The following is a 16,432-nucleotide window of genomic DNA, read 5'->3' as shown; positions in this document are numbered from 1 at the left end:
CTCACGTCAGGTCCCGAGGCCAGGTGTCCTGGGCCGGAAGGTGGCCCCGGCTGCCTGGCACTGCCTTCTCTGTGTTGTCAGTTTCATTGTTGAAGACTTTTCTTCTTTTCCTTGAGAACACCCCCATTTTCTCCTTTTAGCAGCTGTGGCCTGGGGCAGGGCCGGCCTGCTGGGTGCCCTGTGGCCTGAGTGTGTCCCCCTTCCTCTCTAACCGTTTTCATTCGAAAGGAGACTTCTGTTAAGAGATCAGCAGTGATTCCATTTAGTGTTTGTTGAGCAGAAGTTGAGGCACTGGGAATGCAGTCGTAAGCAGCGTCCTCATTCTAATGTCAGATGTTACACCATCACAATGGGCTTCAGTATAAGAACAGCATCATCTGCCGCAAGGTGCTGCCGGCTCTCCTTCCCCTGGGACCAGGTCCTCTGTCCTGGGTCTGAGGTCACCAAGCTGCCCCAGCGCCCCTGCTGAAGCCCCTGGTTTGCCCTGTAAGGTGGGGCGGACGTAGCAGCATGGAGACCTCTGACCCTCAAGACACTGGAAAGGGTGTGTATGGGCACAGCCCTGCAGGCTGAGAAGGCTGCTGCCTCTGTCACGGAGCCTGCCACCGCGGCTGTCGTGTCTCCGAGCCCAGTGGACAGCGCCGTGCAGCTCGAGGGGCGGCTGTCCCTGCTCGTGGCCAGCTTCTCTGTTCCGACCACTCGCATATTTTGTTCTTGGTCCCACCGGGACCCCTGGTGCCGTTTAGTTGGCAAGGGAAGTCCAGGAAGGCAGGGATGGTGGGGGCTTGGCCATGGCCCAGGGGTTGGGGGGGTCCTGACTGCCTGTCCTGTCACCTTGGGTGCCAGACAGCAGCCAAGCTCCATCCCTGCGGTGGCAGCTCTCCGAGTGCTTCAGAGACAACGCCACCGTCAGATCCACTTTCCGCCCGATGATGTGGTTCCACACACGCATCCTTCCTCTGTGGGGTGGCCGGGAAGGTTTGGAAGCTGATGTTAACCTGCGAGCTGATTCCATGACTTGATGATGGGCTGGGCCACAGCTGTAGCGGTCAGGGCGGTCATCCTGTGGAGCAGGGGACCGGAGATGCCAGCCGCCCTGCCTGGCAGAATGAGGCATTGTGCCTGCTGCTCAGAGCCCAGCCTGCAGACGTGGGACTGAGAGCACTCATTGTTCACACGGGGGAACTTGGGAAAACAGCAGTGAGAGTGGTACTCGGGCCTTCTGGAAGCCATGGCTGAGTCAACACTTGTTTATTCACCGAAATGAACAACAAGATTGAAAAATAGGGAACAAGATTTAAGTCAGAGGAGGATGTCAGCCAACTGGGAGGAGTGAGAGCCTGAGCCTTGAGGGGGCTGAGTTTGCGCTGAACAAAGAGGACTTTTAAGGGTACCAGTGGGACGTGGACTTGACAGAAGGGGCTTGTGGCCTGGTGGGCGTGGAGAACAGGGCATGGTGCCTGGGGGCGGTGCGCTACCAGAGGAAGGTGGGTGCTCCGCCTGCATTTCTATAAGACCCCACTCAGAAAATGGGGAGAAGGTGGGAAACCCCAACTTGCTGTGGAGCTGCCGACCGCTGGCCGAGACGAGGGCCTCTGTGGCCTGGGCCATGGCTCCCATGGACTTACTCGCAGGCTAGCAAGGGTTGGGTCCTGGCTGGAGTTCGGGGGCAGGACCAAGGTCACCCTGAAGGAGCTATTGCTGGGGAGTCGCCCTCCCCCCGCCTACCTGGCAGCACCAGCTGTGACTGTGTCTGAGGCCCTGATGGCCCGTTAGAAAGCCTCGCACCTCGCTTGCTGGCACCTGAGGGAATGGGGTGCTGCTGTGTGGCAGACGGAAAGCCGGCCTGCAAGGGCAGCCAGCCTGGCAGAGCAGGAGGCAGCTGCAGGCCTTCCTGAGAGTCCTGCCATTGGGGCTCACCCAGGGGAGGCGCAAGGCATGGTGTCTTCCATTTGAGCTGGGTTTCTGTCTTTTGCAACAAAAAAATGCCCCAATATACCAGAAACTCATTTTCAGAGCAGAGCCTGTAAGAAAACTTGGCAATAGAGCCTTCTGGGACAACACACCGGATTTCAGTCTGTCCTGACTCTGTCTCTTTCCTTAGGGATGAGCAGTAATCAGGGGCAGCAAGGGGGACCCTTAGGTAGACACGAGAGAAAGGGAAGAAAAGAGGCAATGGAACGGCTGGCGAGAAGACGTTTAGAAGAAGATTAGCCCAGGAGACAGAAGGACATTTTTTATAGAACTGTCTCTGCACTAAAAACATTCAAAATGCATAAAGAGAGAAGAGCTCTAAGAAAAGACAAATTAACCAAAGGAGAGAATGTGAGAGAGCTAAGAAAGAAAAACAAAAAAACATTACAAACCTGAGAGCCCAGTTAGCAACAGCAGGGGGACGTGACCAGAAACGAATTGGTCCTCAGAGGACGGGCTGCTCGGAAGAATATGCTGCATTGAAAAACAACAGAGAGAAGACCGGGGCGGGTAGACCAAAGGGACACAAAAGGACACAGCTTCCAAGGGTAAAATTCAGTGTCTGGCATCCAATAACAAATGACTAGGCGCCCTGACCGTTGTGGCTCAGTGGATAGAGCATCAGCCTGCGGTCTTAAGGGTCCCAGGTTCGATTCCGGTCAAGGGCATGTACCTTGGTTGCGGGTACAACCCCTGTGGGGAGTGTGCAGGAGGCAGCTGATCGATGTTTCTCTCTCATCGATGTTTCTAACTCTCTCTCCCTTCCTCTCTGTAAAAAATCAATAAAATATATTTTAAAAAATGACGAGGCATGGAAAGAAACAGGAAAAATACAAGTCATAATGTAGTGAAAAGTCAAACAAAACTGACGCAAAACTGACTGATACGATAGGCTGAGGAGAAAGGTCCTGAAAGCAGTTATAATTGCATTCCATACGTTCAAAAACTGAGGGAAACATTGGACACATTAAGTACAGACATGATGAAGTAAAGACAGTTAACTAAAAAATAAGTAAATCCAAATTAGACTTCTAGAGTTTAAAATAAACTGTCTGAATGCAAGCACACTGGATGGGATTAGCAGCAGAATAGGCATTGCAGAAGCAAAGATGAGTGAACTTGCAGACAAAAGAGTAAGACTGATCATCGCTAAAACAAGGAGAGAAAAAGTACTTTTAAATAATCAAAAGCAAGAAAGAGCATGATGGAAATGTGGGACAACTGGCTGAGGGCTGACGTCTGTGTAATTGGAGTTCCCAAAGGGAGGGCGGGAGGTAGGGGCAGAAAAACTATTAAGATACCTCTACCTAAACTGGTTTGGCTCAGTGGATAGAGCGTTGGCCTGTGGACTGAAGGGTCCCAGGTTCGATTCCAGTCAAGGGCATGTACCTTGGTTGCGGGCACATCCCCAGTGGGGGGTGTGCAGGAGGCAGCTGATCGATGTTTCTCTCTCATCAATGTTTCTAACTCTCTATCCCTCTCTCCTTCTCCCTTCCTCTCTGTAAAAAATCAATAAAATATATTAAAAAAAAAAAGATACCTCTACCTACTGTAAGGCCACAAAGGTTATTGTCTACATTTTTCCTAAAAGCCTTGTTTTGACATTTAGATCTACAGTTTATCCGGAATTGAGTTTTGGGTCAAGGTTCTTGTTTTTTGTTTTTTTCTCCCTATGTTTGTATGTAGTCAACACAACACTTTTGAGAAGTTCACTCTTTGTCATGAATCAGAGGCATCGAATATTCTGGAGCGTTGCCCTGTCAGGCTGCGTTGTGTGCTTCACCCATGTTGCCACCATAGCGCCCTGCCTGATGCCCGAGGGCACTACATCTGAGAGGCAGTGGGCAGCTTTCCCGGGGCCAGCTGGTGAGGGGGTCTGGGTGCCTTCTCATGGGCCGGCAAGGGCTGGGTCCCGGCTGGGGCTCGGGGGTAGGGCCCGGGAACCTGAGAAACTGGCTCAGGACTGAGCGTTCCTCCTTCTCGCCAGCGCTCTGGGCTGTGAGGGACCAGCTGGGCTGTTATGGCTCCAAAACCCCAAGGTGTAATAACACGTTTTCTGGGTGTATGTGCTTAAACAGCAGTGCTCTCTTGCAGGGTGGCACCTTCCCTTGTGGTGCTGAAGCGGGCATCCCGATGATCCGCTGACTGTCTGCCAGGGTCACAGGGAGAGGCTGCGATGTCCCAGGCGCAGGACTGCGAATGTGAGAGCCATCATGCTGGCCTGCCGGAGCCTCGGGCCTCGGGGCCGAGCACCAGGTGAGGGAAGCCACCGCAGGGCTGGGCATCAGAGGACTGGCTCGTGGGGGCGTCGAGGCTGATCTGCACTTGCTTCTGACTTTGCCCTCTTCCGTGGAAGCCTAGCCCAAGGCATCGCCCAACTTTGTGCCCTGGATGCAAGACAGAGGGAGAGGTTTTTCTCACACACGTGGACACGGCTGCCTGGGCCGACACTCTGCAGGCCCTGATGCTGGGCCCAATCCCGGTGCCCTCTCTGGGCATCGATCCACCCCAAGGCAGGTAGCTGTAGCTCATCATTTTTCCTTTTTCTTCCATTTTTATTTTTCTAATTTTTTAACTTTGTCTGGAAATAATTGCACACTTACAGAAAAGTTGCAAGAACAGGAATGTGTCTCTGACCAGATTCACCCTTTGTGACCGTTGTGTCCTCTTCCACCCTTCACACACGTCGTCCAGGGCGGGCCACAGATGTCCTGGCCAGGGTTGGCGCACATCGCCCAGGGAGGTGTCACCAAGAGTAACCTGACCCTTTAGAGAAGACCTAAATGAGTGGATACATTGTGGTTGGGCGTAAGACTAAGTCGTCACAAAAGCTTCTGTTTTCTCCTGGAATAGATCCCGTGAAGGTGCCAACAGAGTGTGTGAGAGTTGACAGGTGATTCCACAATTCATAGGGAACACAGGGTCGAGAATAGCCAGCACGTGGCTGAAGAAGCAGGAAGTGGGTCTGGGAAATCCTGCACCCAGTACACAGCCAGTGCTCTTCAGACACTGGTGCTGGTCAGGGGAGGCTGAGCCAGTGAGCCATCAGGAGCTCAGACACAGTGCCCTGCCACACCCGTCACGGGGACCCCTGGCCGTCCATGTGGGGAGAATGAGGTTTTGCATCATAAACAAAAGTCAGGTAGATTAAGAATTTCATGAAATTCATGAAAGGCAAATCTGTAAAACTTTGCAAGTCAACTTAGAATATTTTTGACCTAGAAATAGGGAGATTTCTTAAACACAATAGACAGAGGAGAAAGTATGAAGAAAAAGATTTATAAATTCAACTATGTTACAAGCTTTTCATCAAAAGTCAAGGTATTATAAAGAGAGTGAAAAGACAGTTGAAACCGGTTTGGCTCAGTAGATAGAGCGTCGGCCTGTGGACTGAAAGATCCCAGGTTCGATTCCGGTCAGGGGCACATGCCCAGGTTGCAGGCACATCCCCAGTAGGGGTGTGCAGGAGGCAGCTGATCGATGTTTCTCTCTCATCGATGTTTCTAACTCTCTATCACTCTCCCTTCCTCTCTGTAAAAAATCAATAAAATATATTAAAAAAACAAACAAAACCTCAAGCTTTTAAAAAATATATATATTTTTATTGATTTCAGAGAGGAAATGAGATGGGGAGAGAGATAGAAACATCAATGATCAGAGAGAATCACTGATGGGCTGCCTCCTGCACACCCCCCACTGGGAATCAAACCCTGGTTCATAGGTCGATCCTCAATCCTCAGCAACGCTGCCCGGGCTCAAAAGATTTATTTTATTTTTTTAAATAAAACTCCTGTTGCCCTAGCTGGTTTGGCTCAGTGGATAGAGCGTCGGACTGAGGACTAAAGGGTCCCAGGTTTGATTCCGATCAGGGGCACATGCCCAGGTTGCGGGCTCGATCCCCAATAGGGGGAGTGCAGGAGGCAGCCGATCATTGATTCTCTCTCATCATTGATGTTTCTCTCTCTCTTTCCCTCTCCCTTCCTCTCTGAAATGAAAATAAATAAATAAACAAACAAACAGCTGAAACCGGTTTGGCTCAGTGGATAGAGCGTCCGTCTGTGGACTGGAAGGTCCCAGGTTCGATTCCGGTCAAAGGCGTGTACATTGGTTGCGGGCACATCCCCCGGTGGGGGGTGTGCAAGAGGCAGCTGGTCGATGTCTCTCTCTCATCGATGTTTCTAACTCTCTATCCCACTCCCTTCCTCTCTGTGAAAAATCAATAAAAAATATATAAAAAATAAATAAACAAACAAACAAATAAATGCAAATCAGTAAGAAAAAAATTTAATGTGCAAAAGTTACATGTGTTTTTAGTAAAGGACAAATATAAAAGACTCATGAATTATGAGAAAGATGCTTGACTTCGTTAATAATCAGGAAAAATTAAAACCACATACATGGGTATTCATTATACTAATCTATGTTGGTGTATGTTTAAAAATTTATGTTATAAAATTTTTGAAAAAAACGTATCCATCAAGGGGTGGGAGGTGTAAAGTTGTGGCAAATTCTACTAAAGGTAACCCTCCCCACAAGTTTCTACACAACTACGTACGTAGAGGCATCTGCACGGCTTTTTATAAACGGAGCTCACGGAACTTTGTGTGGTTACTGTGACAGTCCTTCCCTGCCATTAGGTCTGGATTCACAGTAGAACACATCTTTACAAGGAGGTAGTGTTGACCCTGCTGCCCCAAGGACAGACATTGACCTCACCCCAAAAACTTTAAAGATCAACATGGAAAATCTCATTTACTGTATGCTGCAGTAGAAAAATACACTATTTTTAAGAGGATAATGTGTTCTAACTTTGTCCAATTACAAAAGTTGGCAATCTGTAACATTGTCGAAAACCCAGAGAACAGCAAAGTGGAGAAGTGTTGGGAGCATCTGAGCTCCTGCTCCCTGTGTGTCATCAGTTTGCTCAATGCACTCTGATGACAATTCTCAGAAACAAGGAAGAAAGGTGGTCTGACACGTGGCAGCTGCCAGTGCTCCACGCAGTCTGTTATAAGATGCTCAGGACGGAGCCTGGCCTCCGGGCATGGAAGGGAGAGGGGAGTGGGCACAGTGCGTGGCCAGCAGCTGGTGATGGTGTCGCAGGCAGAGTCCCTGGTGCTAACGTAGTGGGCCCAGTGATGGCGAGAGGCAGCAGCTTGCACACAGCAGCTCCCACGGCACTCCAGCCGAGAGGGCTGCAATGTGAAGGTGGGGAGCTGGCCCCTGGGCTGTGGACCTGCCAGACCTTGACCCTCCAGTGCTCTGGGGCACTAACGGGGGAAGCTGGAGGAAGGCCATCTTTCCAACTTTCTTATAACCTGAAATGGTTTCTGTAATGGCCTGCTTGTGTGTCCCCCACGCTGAACGTGAAGAGGAGACACTGGTAAGCTTCAAGAAGGTCTTGTGGGTAAGGGTGCTGTCTTGCATTTGAAGCTGCGTTGTGAGAAGTGCCCCCTGCAGACGCGCCCAGTGGGTGGGTGCTCCATGGTGCTGGGGCTGGGGCAGGGCCGCCTGCCCACACACTCACGCTGGCTCTTTCCCAGGCTGGAGTGGGTGGAGATCATCGAGCCGCGCACACGCGAGCGCATGTACGCCAACCTGGTCACCGGTGAGTGCGTGTGGGACCCGCCCGCGGGCGTCCGCATCAAGCGCACCAGCGAGAACCAGTGGTGGGAGCTCTTCGACCCCAACACATCGCGCTTCTACTACTACAGCGCCACCACGCAGCGCACCGTGTGGCACCGGCCGCAGGGCTGCGACATCATCCCCCTGGCCAAGCTGCAGACCCTGAAGCAGAACACGGAGTCCCCTCGCGCCTCCGCGGACAACAGCCCTGGGCGTGGCAGTAGCCTCAGCCGCGATGGCAGCACCAGCTCCTCCCTGGACCCCGAGCCAGACCCTGGGGAGAAGGCACAGGAGCTGCTGGGGAGGAGCAGGCAGATGGCATTTGGGGCTGCAAAGGAGGAAAGTGGCAGGTGGGCGCTGTGGGGCAGGTGGGGGGCTGGCTGGGTTTCACCAGGGACAGTGGAAACCTGGAGACCTGACTTGCACAGTGGGGTCCATCTTGCTCCTCTGAGGAGGATGGCCATGCCTGGAAGGGAAGGGGCGGTGGCACAGGCAGATTCTGTGTGTTTGGCACCTGCACTGCTGGTGTGGTGCTCCTGCATGTGGGGGAAGGTGGGCCACACAGGGGTCAGCTCAGACGGAAGAAATACTCATTTGCCCTGATGAAGGGGACAGCTTTGTGGGCAGGAGCCAGGACACTGGGGTCACACCTGAGAAACATAAATGTGACACACACACTCTTAAAGGGAAAGTGCACTGTTTTAAATGCACCTGTTTCTACATGTTCATGCCCTTTGTTTCATTTTGCTGCATTTCAGCTCTTCCCCACCAGGAGTGTTTCCTGAGAAGGACTATGAGGTTTACCGGGATTACAGTGCAGACGGCCAGCTTCTTCACTACAGGTAGAGCCCGCTGTCTCAGGCTTGGCCCTGTATCCTGGCGGAGGGTGGTTTTCTTGGCAGCTCTCGGGTGAGCTGGAAAAGAGTCTGGCTCAGCAGGAAGCAACTAGCGGCTGTGCGTGGTGGGGCTGCCGGCACAGGGCAGGGGCCTCCAGAGCGGCCCCAGGCTCCTGTAGAAGCTTTTGGTTCTAGAAGAACCTTGTCTCTGCCCATCTTGTGGAATCATGGGGCCTCTGGCCAAGCAACAAAGCACCTCAGCATGTGGTCTTCCTGGGAGCTCCCGGCCACGCACCAAACACTTCCCAGGTGAAGGGGGCACCTTGGCTTTAGTCGCAGGGAAGGGGGCTTGGGCCTCTCCTGGCCCTGGGTTTGACCTTGCAGGGTGTTGGAAGGTTCTGGAAATGACGCTTGGGACCCTGGGGTGCAGCAGCCATTATGCTGGGTGGGGCCATTCCTTGGCCAGCTCTTGTGTCCAGGCTGCAGCAGGAGTCTCCTGCCCTGGCTGTGGGGGTCCAGGTGGGTGTGTGCCTGTGGGTGGCCTGGGTGACCCAGCACAGACCAGGAGTAACCCCAGTGCTGGGGAGGAATTTGAAGACCTGAGGGGCCTTTGCTCCGGCAGTTTCAATGATTGAGCTTAGAAGTGGTACCTGGGTTTGTACTTCAACGCCCCAGGAGGGGATCTGCGCCGACCCTGGGTCCAGCCATGTGGCTGTGTGACCATGGGCATGTTTCCAGGCTCCTTGTGCCTCTGTCCTCATCGGTGACGCGGGTGCGGGGAGTTGGCTGGGTGGGCCTCTGTGCTGTGGCCATGCTGGGAAAGCTTCCCAAGGCGCCGGGTAGCCAACCTTAAAAGGAATACGGGGCCGAGACTGAAGAAAGAGGCGGACAACTCCAGAACTAAAAGTTATTATTAAGGGAGCTGACAGACAGCAGCTGAGGCCTGGGTCTCTGCACCCAAAGGGGATGTGGGTGTGATACATGTGGCCTCCCGGGATATATGGCTGTAGACCACACGTTAGGACATAAAACAAGTCCTCTGCAAGTTCAAGAAGATGGAAATCATATCAAGCATCTTCTCAGATCACAGTGGAATGAAATTTGAAATCAACTACAGTAAAAATACCCCAAAACATTCAAAAACATGGAGGCTAACTAGCCTGTTATTAAACAATGAATGGGTCACCATTGAGATCAGGAAAGAAATAAAAACCTCCTGGAAACATGAAAATGAACACACAACAACCCAAAATCTCTGGGACACAGCAAACGCAGTCCTGAGAGGCCTGCCTCAAAAAGCAAGAAAAAAATAATACTAAACTATTTAATCCTACAACTTAAAGAATTGGAAAGAGAATAACAAGAAAAGTCCAGAGTAAGTAGAAAGAAGGAAATAATAAAGATTAGAGCAGAAATAAATGACATAGAGACTAAAAACCAATACAAAAAAACAATGAAAACAAGAGTTGCTTCTTTGAAAAGATAAACAAGATTGATGAACCATTAGCCATGCTCATCAAGAAACAAAGAGGAAACCCAAGTAAGTAAAATCAGAAACTAAAGCAGTGATGTAACAGCTGACACCACAGAAACACGAAGGTTTGTGAGAAAACGCTGAGCAGCTGACTCCACAGGCCTCTGGGAGGGCTGCCCCACTGTTCAGACAGTGCAGTGTGTGGTGCTGAGCCAGGGTCCTTGCAAGGAGTGTCAGAAGGCGGTCAATTGGGGGCCTGCGGGGAGCTCCCTGCAGGAGAGCCCCCTGGAGGGGAAGCCTGCAGGGCTGAGTCAGGAGGTGTGTGTAGGAGCTCCCAGGACAAGAGGGTGTACAGGTCATTTACAGGGAGCCCCTCCCATAAGGACCAGGCCCCCACAGGGAGGGGGAATGAGGAGGAGGAAGAGAAATGACCAGGGAGGGGGGTGATGGTCCAGGCTGGCAGCAGGGCCAGACTTCTGCCTTCACCAGCATCCTGTGCACCCCAGTGCCGCCTCCAGGTAACCTGTGCCTGTCCCTCCCCCAGGACCTCCTCCCTCCGGTGGAACTCGGGCACCAAGGAGCGCATGCTCATCAAAGTTGCTGACCGGGAGCCCAGCTTCCTCTCCCCACAGGGCAACGGGTACCCCCTGGACAGCCAGCCTGGGGGCCGCTCCCGCAGACCCTCAGGTGGGCAGCACTCACCCAGCCTGCAGACATTTGCCCCGGACGCAGACAGCTCAGTCTTCTTCCCAGAGCGGAGGCCATCGCCCTTCCTGAAGAGGTCCGAGCTGGGGAGCTGCTCCCCACTGCTGACCCAGCCCCGCAAGCCGGCCTGCGACTCACAGCCCTCTTCCCCGCGCTATGCCTACGAGCCCCCCCCTCTACGAGGAGCCCCCCATCGAGTTCCAGGCCCCCATCTACGATGAGCCCCCCATGGACGTGCAATACGAGGCCGGCGGTGCCTGCCAGGGTGGCTCCCCCCAGCGCTCTCCGGGCCGGAAGCCCGTGCCCTTCCCTCAGTCGCCCAAGCATGCCTCTGCCTCCCCCTTCCAGCAGCTGGTGCTCACCCGGCAGAAGTGCCCAGAGCGCTTCCTGAGCCTGGAGTACAGCCCTGCGGGCAAGGAGTATGTGCGACAGCTGGTGTACGTGGAGCAGGCCGGCTCGAGCCCCAGGCTGCGGGCAGGCCCGCGGCACAAGTACACACCCAACCCTGGTGGGGGGTCCCTCTCACTACAGCCCAGCCCCTGCCTGCTGCGGGACCAGCGCCTGGGGGTCACGTCCGGGGACTACAGCAGCATGGAAGGGCCTGAGGTGCGGCATGCCCCTCCTCCCTCGCCGCTCCCCCAGGCCCAGGATGATGCCATGTCCTGGTCTAGCCAGCAGGACACCATGTCCTCCACAGGCTACTCCCCAGGCACACGCAAGAGAAAGAGCAGGAACCCCTCTCTGTGCCATGCCCCCAGTGCCTCGTCCACCGACAGCCCTGGGGACCTCGACCTGCTCCCACAGTCCCTGACTGAGGAGCGGCCCAAGTGTGGGCCCAGCCTGGCCCCAAAGCACATGGAGGCCAAGACGGGCGAGGCAGATGGGGCACGGGGTGGGGCCGAACCCTTCCTGGCGCAGGCGAGGCTGGCCTGGGAGGCTCAGCAGGCCCACTTCCACATGAAGCAGAGGGGAAGCTGGGACTCCCAGCAGGATGGCTCAGGCTACGAGAGCGACGGGGCCGTGCCACTCCCCATGCCCGGGCCTGTGGTGCGCGCCTTCAGCGAGGACGAGGCTTTGGCCCAGCAGGAGAGCAGTCGGCACTGGCAGAGGGGCGCCTTGGAGAGGCTCGCCTTCCCCCAGATCTTGCTCGAGAAAAGCGTCTCTGTGCAGACCAACCTGGCCTCCCCCGAACCCTACCTCCACCCCTCACAGGTATGGACAGCTGGCAGGCAGGGGTGGGGCAGGCGGTGGTCCCAAGACATGGTAGGTCACTCACTGTTGCTGACAGCCAGGTGGACAGGTAGCAAATACCTCCCTCCAAGGACTCTCCCAGGGCCGGCCTCCCTCACCTCCGTTCCTGGTGAGGCCCAGCTGGGTGCTGGCAAGTCACCTGGGGCCAGAGGCCTTGCCCAGGTTCCAGGCCATGGATGCAGGGAAGATGGACAGGCATGCCCACCCTGAGCCTGAGCCTCTTTCTCCCATCTGTGAACGGCTGTCAGGTGAGGGGCAGTGCAGGTGGGGTGTCAGGCACTGAGGTGAGTCAGAGCCCTTCCTGAACAGGCGCCCACACCAGGGAGCCCGACACCAACCCTGGGGCCGATGAGCTCACCTGGGCCAGTAGCCCCAGGACCTCAGGCTCCGGCTGTGGCTGTGGCTGTGGTTGAAGCAGAGGCCCAGTCAGATGTGTCCTCCTGGGGCAGCACCAGGCAGAGGCCAAGGTCAGGCCCTAGGAGCCTGCATGCACCTCCTATCCAGGTTGCATGCTGGGAACGTGATGCCGGCTGATGTTATGGTTCTCACCTCCTGACCTGCTTTATGAAGCCTTGGCCGAGGGTCTACACTGGCATCTGCTCAGAGTTGGCCATGGTCACAAGGCCTCCCAGTGTCAGGCTCCTCCGTCTACTCCCAGCCCTGCTAGGGAACCGTGCCCAGTGGCCTTGGGTGGTCAGCATCCCCGTGGCAGGGCCACCTAGTGGCCCTCCAGGCTAGAGAGCTCGGACCACGTTCCTGTCATAGCTCATAGCACTGGAGGACGATGGACAATAAGACAGACAGGAAGAGGCTGGCCCCCAACCCTAGGTCTCGGGAGTGGGGAGGGGCCTTTCCGGGTCCCTGCGCAGCCTTGCATGGGGAGGATGCTCGCCTGTCTTTGTGAGGCGGGTAGAAATCGAGGCCAAAGCTGGAGGCATAGCCTGGCGCCACCATGGGACACCCTGCCTCCCCTCGGGCAGATTCACTGAAAGCCCCACCTAGAACCTTGGGACGGGTGAGAGGGCATGCCTGTCACCTGGCTGCATTACGTAGGGCACGCCCCCTCACAGCCCCTCTCTCCCTCCCAGTCCGAGGACCTAGGCTCCTGTGCCCAGTTTGAGAGCGGCCGACAGCCCCGGAGTGTGATGCCCAGTGCCAGCTGCGTGTTCCCCACATTCACTCTGCGCAAGCCGTCCTCAGAGACCGACATCGAGAACTGGGCCTCTAAACACTTCAACAAGCACACGCAGGGCCTCTTCCGGCGGAAAGTGTCCATCGCCAACATGCTGGCCTGGAGCAGCGAGTCCATCAAGAAGCCCATGATCGTGACCAGCGACCGCCATGTGAAGAAGGAGGCGTGCGAGATCTTCAAACTGATCCAGATGTACATGGGTGATCGGCGCGCCAAGGCGGACCCACTGCACGTGGCCCTGGAGATTGCCACCAAGGGCTGGAGCATGCAGGGCCTGCGGGACGAGCTGTACATCCAACTCTGCCGGCAGACCACGGAGAACTTCCGCCTGGAGAGCCTGGCCCGAGGCTGGGAGCTCATGGCCATCTGCCTGGCCTTTTTCCCACCCACACCCAAGTTCCACTCCTACTTAGAGGGCTACATCTACCGGCACATGGACCCCGTCAACGACACCAAAGGTAAGGCCCGGCACTTGGCCCTTGGCACCCCAAGCTCTGCCACCAGCCAGGTAAGGGCCGAGCTGAGAGCTTCCTGGCCTGCGCTGGGCAGTACCTCAGAGCAGCAGGTATGGGGGGCGGGCACAGGCACTCCAAGCAAATACCTGGTTTGTGCACTTGCATCCTCGGGAGCCCCTCCTCGGCACTGAGGCCCGGAGAATAGCCACAGGGTCCCTGGCCACAGGCCGACAGGTTGGGGGCCGGGACAAGAACTCATGGTATCCATGGCTCAGCCAGCTGGTGTCCACTCTGCTCTGAGGCCACTGTGGCCGGGTGGCCCTGCTTGACGAGGCAGGAAGGCCCCAGTCAGCCCATGTGCGCGTACTGCAGTCACTCTGAGGTGTCCTTTGGCTGGGGTGGTGACTGCCCAGGCCAGGCTCAGACTGTCTGTTCTGAGGAGAACTGGGGTCCTGGAGGAGGGTTCCTGGGAGGAGGGAGGAGCATGGTGACCGTAGCGTGTATTGGCCCAGCCCTGGATCTGGCCAGACACCAGCAGACCAGTAGGGTGCTGCAGACTGAGCTGGTCCTGAGCTGCCCCAAGAGGTCAGGGGTTGGGACCAGCATAGGTATCCGCCTGCTGACAGCTGCCAGGGTCAGGTGCAGGGCCAGCTTCCACCCTGGGCTCCTGAGGTCCACGTGTCGGGTTCGTCTGGACCCAGGCCTGGCCTACTTAAGGGAGGGTTTGGGGCTCAGGTGCTGCCAGCCAAGCGGCTGGACTGATTCCTGGGCCAGGCAGAGTGAGCACGGGGGCAGGGCCATAAATAGCATCTGGACACACATGTGCACAGCCCCATGCCGACACGTTCTACAGTCAGACGTGCCACAGCCTGCTCTGCAGGATGACGGCATACCAGCCTCGGTGTGGGGGCCAGGCATATATGCTTGTGACGGGGCTGTGCACGGCACACACAGTGCTACTCCCAGGGAACGGGATCGAGCACAGGCACCATCCAGCATGTCTGCGCTTGGGAGCCAGGAGATTTTCACACAGGCAAGCAGTTTTTGAAGCGGAATCCTGAACACAACAGACAGATTTTCCCAGGCGGCTCCTGCATGTGCAGCCAAGTAGGCTGGCAGGCGTCCTGGCTCTGTTCAGTCTTCCTGGCCTCTCCAGGAGCAGGGCGTCCCGTGGGCTCATGGTTCAGCTCCGTGTCTTCCAAAGGCCTTACAATGTCACTCCTCTGAGTTGAAGTGACATTGGAAGAGAGTCCAGTGCTCAGCATACAGCCTGCGGGTCCCCAGGGAGTGCTTGCTGAGGTGAAAGGTGAGTGAGCAATGTACAAAGGTTGGGGCTTCCAGGACCTTCCTGCCTGCACTTCTTTGGGCACGGAAGTTTGTGCACTTGCGTCCTCATGTTTGTGCGTGAGAGCCTGGCTGGCGTGTGAGAAGGAATCGATTGGCCTACGCAGCCATGGCTGAGTGAGGCCAGGACGGTCTCAGAATACCGTGTGGCCTGGGCCCACATAGGAAGACTGGGTATCTGTGGGCACACTGGCAGAGACCAGCGTCTGGGCTGTGGGATCTGGTCTCACTTCTGTGTCACGGGGCTGCCCTCTGACCTTGAGACCTACTCCTAGTGTCTGCCACAGGCCCAGCTCAGCAATGAGCCCAGAGGAGAGGCTTTGTGCTCCCTCCCATTGGCCCCCGTCAAGAACGTGGGTGCTGGCTGATCCATAAGGCAGGCCTCATCAGCCCAGGAGGATGCAGCCTCTGCTCAGAACAAGGGAATGGCAGCCTGTCTCAGAAGTGCTGGCGAGGGCAGAGCTGAGCCTGCTGCCATGTGGGGCACCTCATCCTGACCATCCTGCTAGCTGAGACTTGGAAGCCTTTGGTTCATCTGCTAGCATGTATATGACATCTACTATGGGGTCACCACCCTTGGGAACCAAAGCAGAACACGCTGAACCCTAGTTCACATGTTCCCCACCCCCAGCTTAGCCTCATCTCAGACATGGTCACACCTTTATGCCAGCCACAATCAGGAAACTAAAGAATGTGCTACTGAATAACCCATGGGTCAAATAACAATCAAAAGGAAAATTAGAAAGTATTTTGAACTGAAAGAAAAAGAAAGTAAGACATTTTGAATATGTAAGATGCAACCAATGCAGTTCTTGGAAATTTATAGCACCTACTAGTAAATGCCAGTATATTTATCATAGTAAAAAAAATGATACCCACAGGGAAAATAAGACCTGAAGTTAAAGACTTTAGCTTCTATTTTAAGAAACTTCTAAAAAAAAAAAAAAGTAAATTATATTGAAAGTAAACAGAAGAAAGGAAATAAGATCAAAATAGAAGTCAGTGAAAGGGAAAATTCTATATAATAAAAGGCTGATATACAAGTTGACCGAACAATGGAACGACTGGTAGCTATGATGCGCACTGACTACCAGGGGGCAGACGCTCAAAGCAGGAGCTGCCCCCTCATGGTCAGTGTGCTCCCACAGGGGGAGCGCCACTCAGCCAGAAGCCAGGCTCACGGTTGGCGAGCCCAGCGGCAGTTGTGGGAGCCTCTCCTGCCTCTGTGGCAGTGCTAAGGATGTCCGACTGCTGGCAGTCGAACTGTGAGAGGGCACAGGCCAGGCTGAGGGACGCCCCCCCCAAGTGCACTAATTTCATGCACCGGGCCTCTAGTGTAAAAATAATACAGAAAATCAGTGAAACAAAATGCTGATTTTTTTAGAAGATCAATAAAATTGATAAGCCTCCAGACAGTCTGATCAGGACAAAAATAGAGAAGACATAAATTACCACCACGAAGAATGGGAAATGCTACCACTGCAGAGTCAACAGACGTTCATAATAAGAAAACATTCTGAACAACTTAATGCCAATAAACTTGACAATTTAGAGGAAATGGACAAATTCCTTGACA

At 54.7% G+C, this 16,432-nt stretch overlaps 1 protein-coding gene across 1 annotated transcript in view; it reads left to right on the top strand.

The window, feature by feature from the left end:
- ARHGAP39 (Rho GTPase activating protein 39) overlaps positions 1 to 16,432 on the top strand; it is a 39,531-nt gene that overhangs the window by 12,294 nt on the left and 10,805 nt on the right. Inside the window, 6 exon segments of the mRNA XM_079800961.1 lie at positions 4,069 to 4,230; positions 7,518 to 7,949; positions 8,358 to 8,441; positions 10,454 to 10,781; positions 10,783 to 11,826; positions 12,954 to 13,515. Of these exon segments, the coding sequence (XP_079657087.1) occupies positions 4,151 to 4,230; positions 7,518 to 7,949; positions 8,358 to 8,441; positions 10,454 to 10,781; positions 10,783 to 11,826; positions 12,954 to 13,515 (2,530 nt within the window). The 5' untranslated portion in view covers positions 4,069 to 4,150.

The sequence above is a fragment of the Cnephaeus nilssonii genome, assembly GCF_951640355.1.
Source record: "Cnephaeus nilssonii genome assembly, contig: SCAFFOLD_140, whole genome shotgun sequence".
NCBI classification, from domain to species: Eukaryota; Metazoa; Chordata; class Mammalia; order Chiroptera; family Vespertilionidae; genus Cnephaeus; species Cnephaeus nilssonii.
Note: the sequence above shows the minus strand (reverse complement) of the source record. Positions and strands in the feature narration are given on the sequence as shown.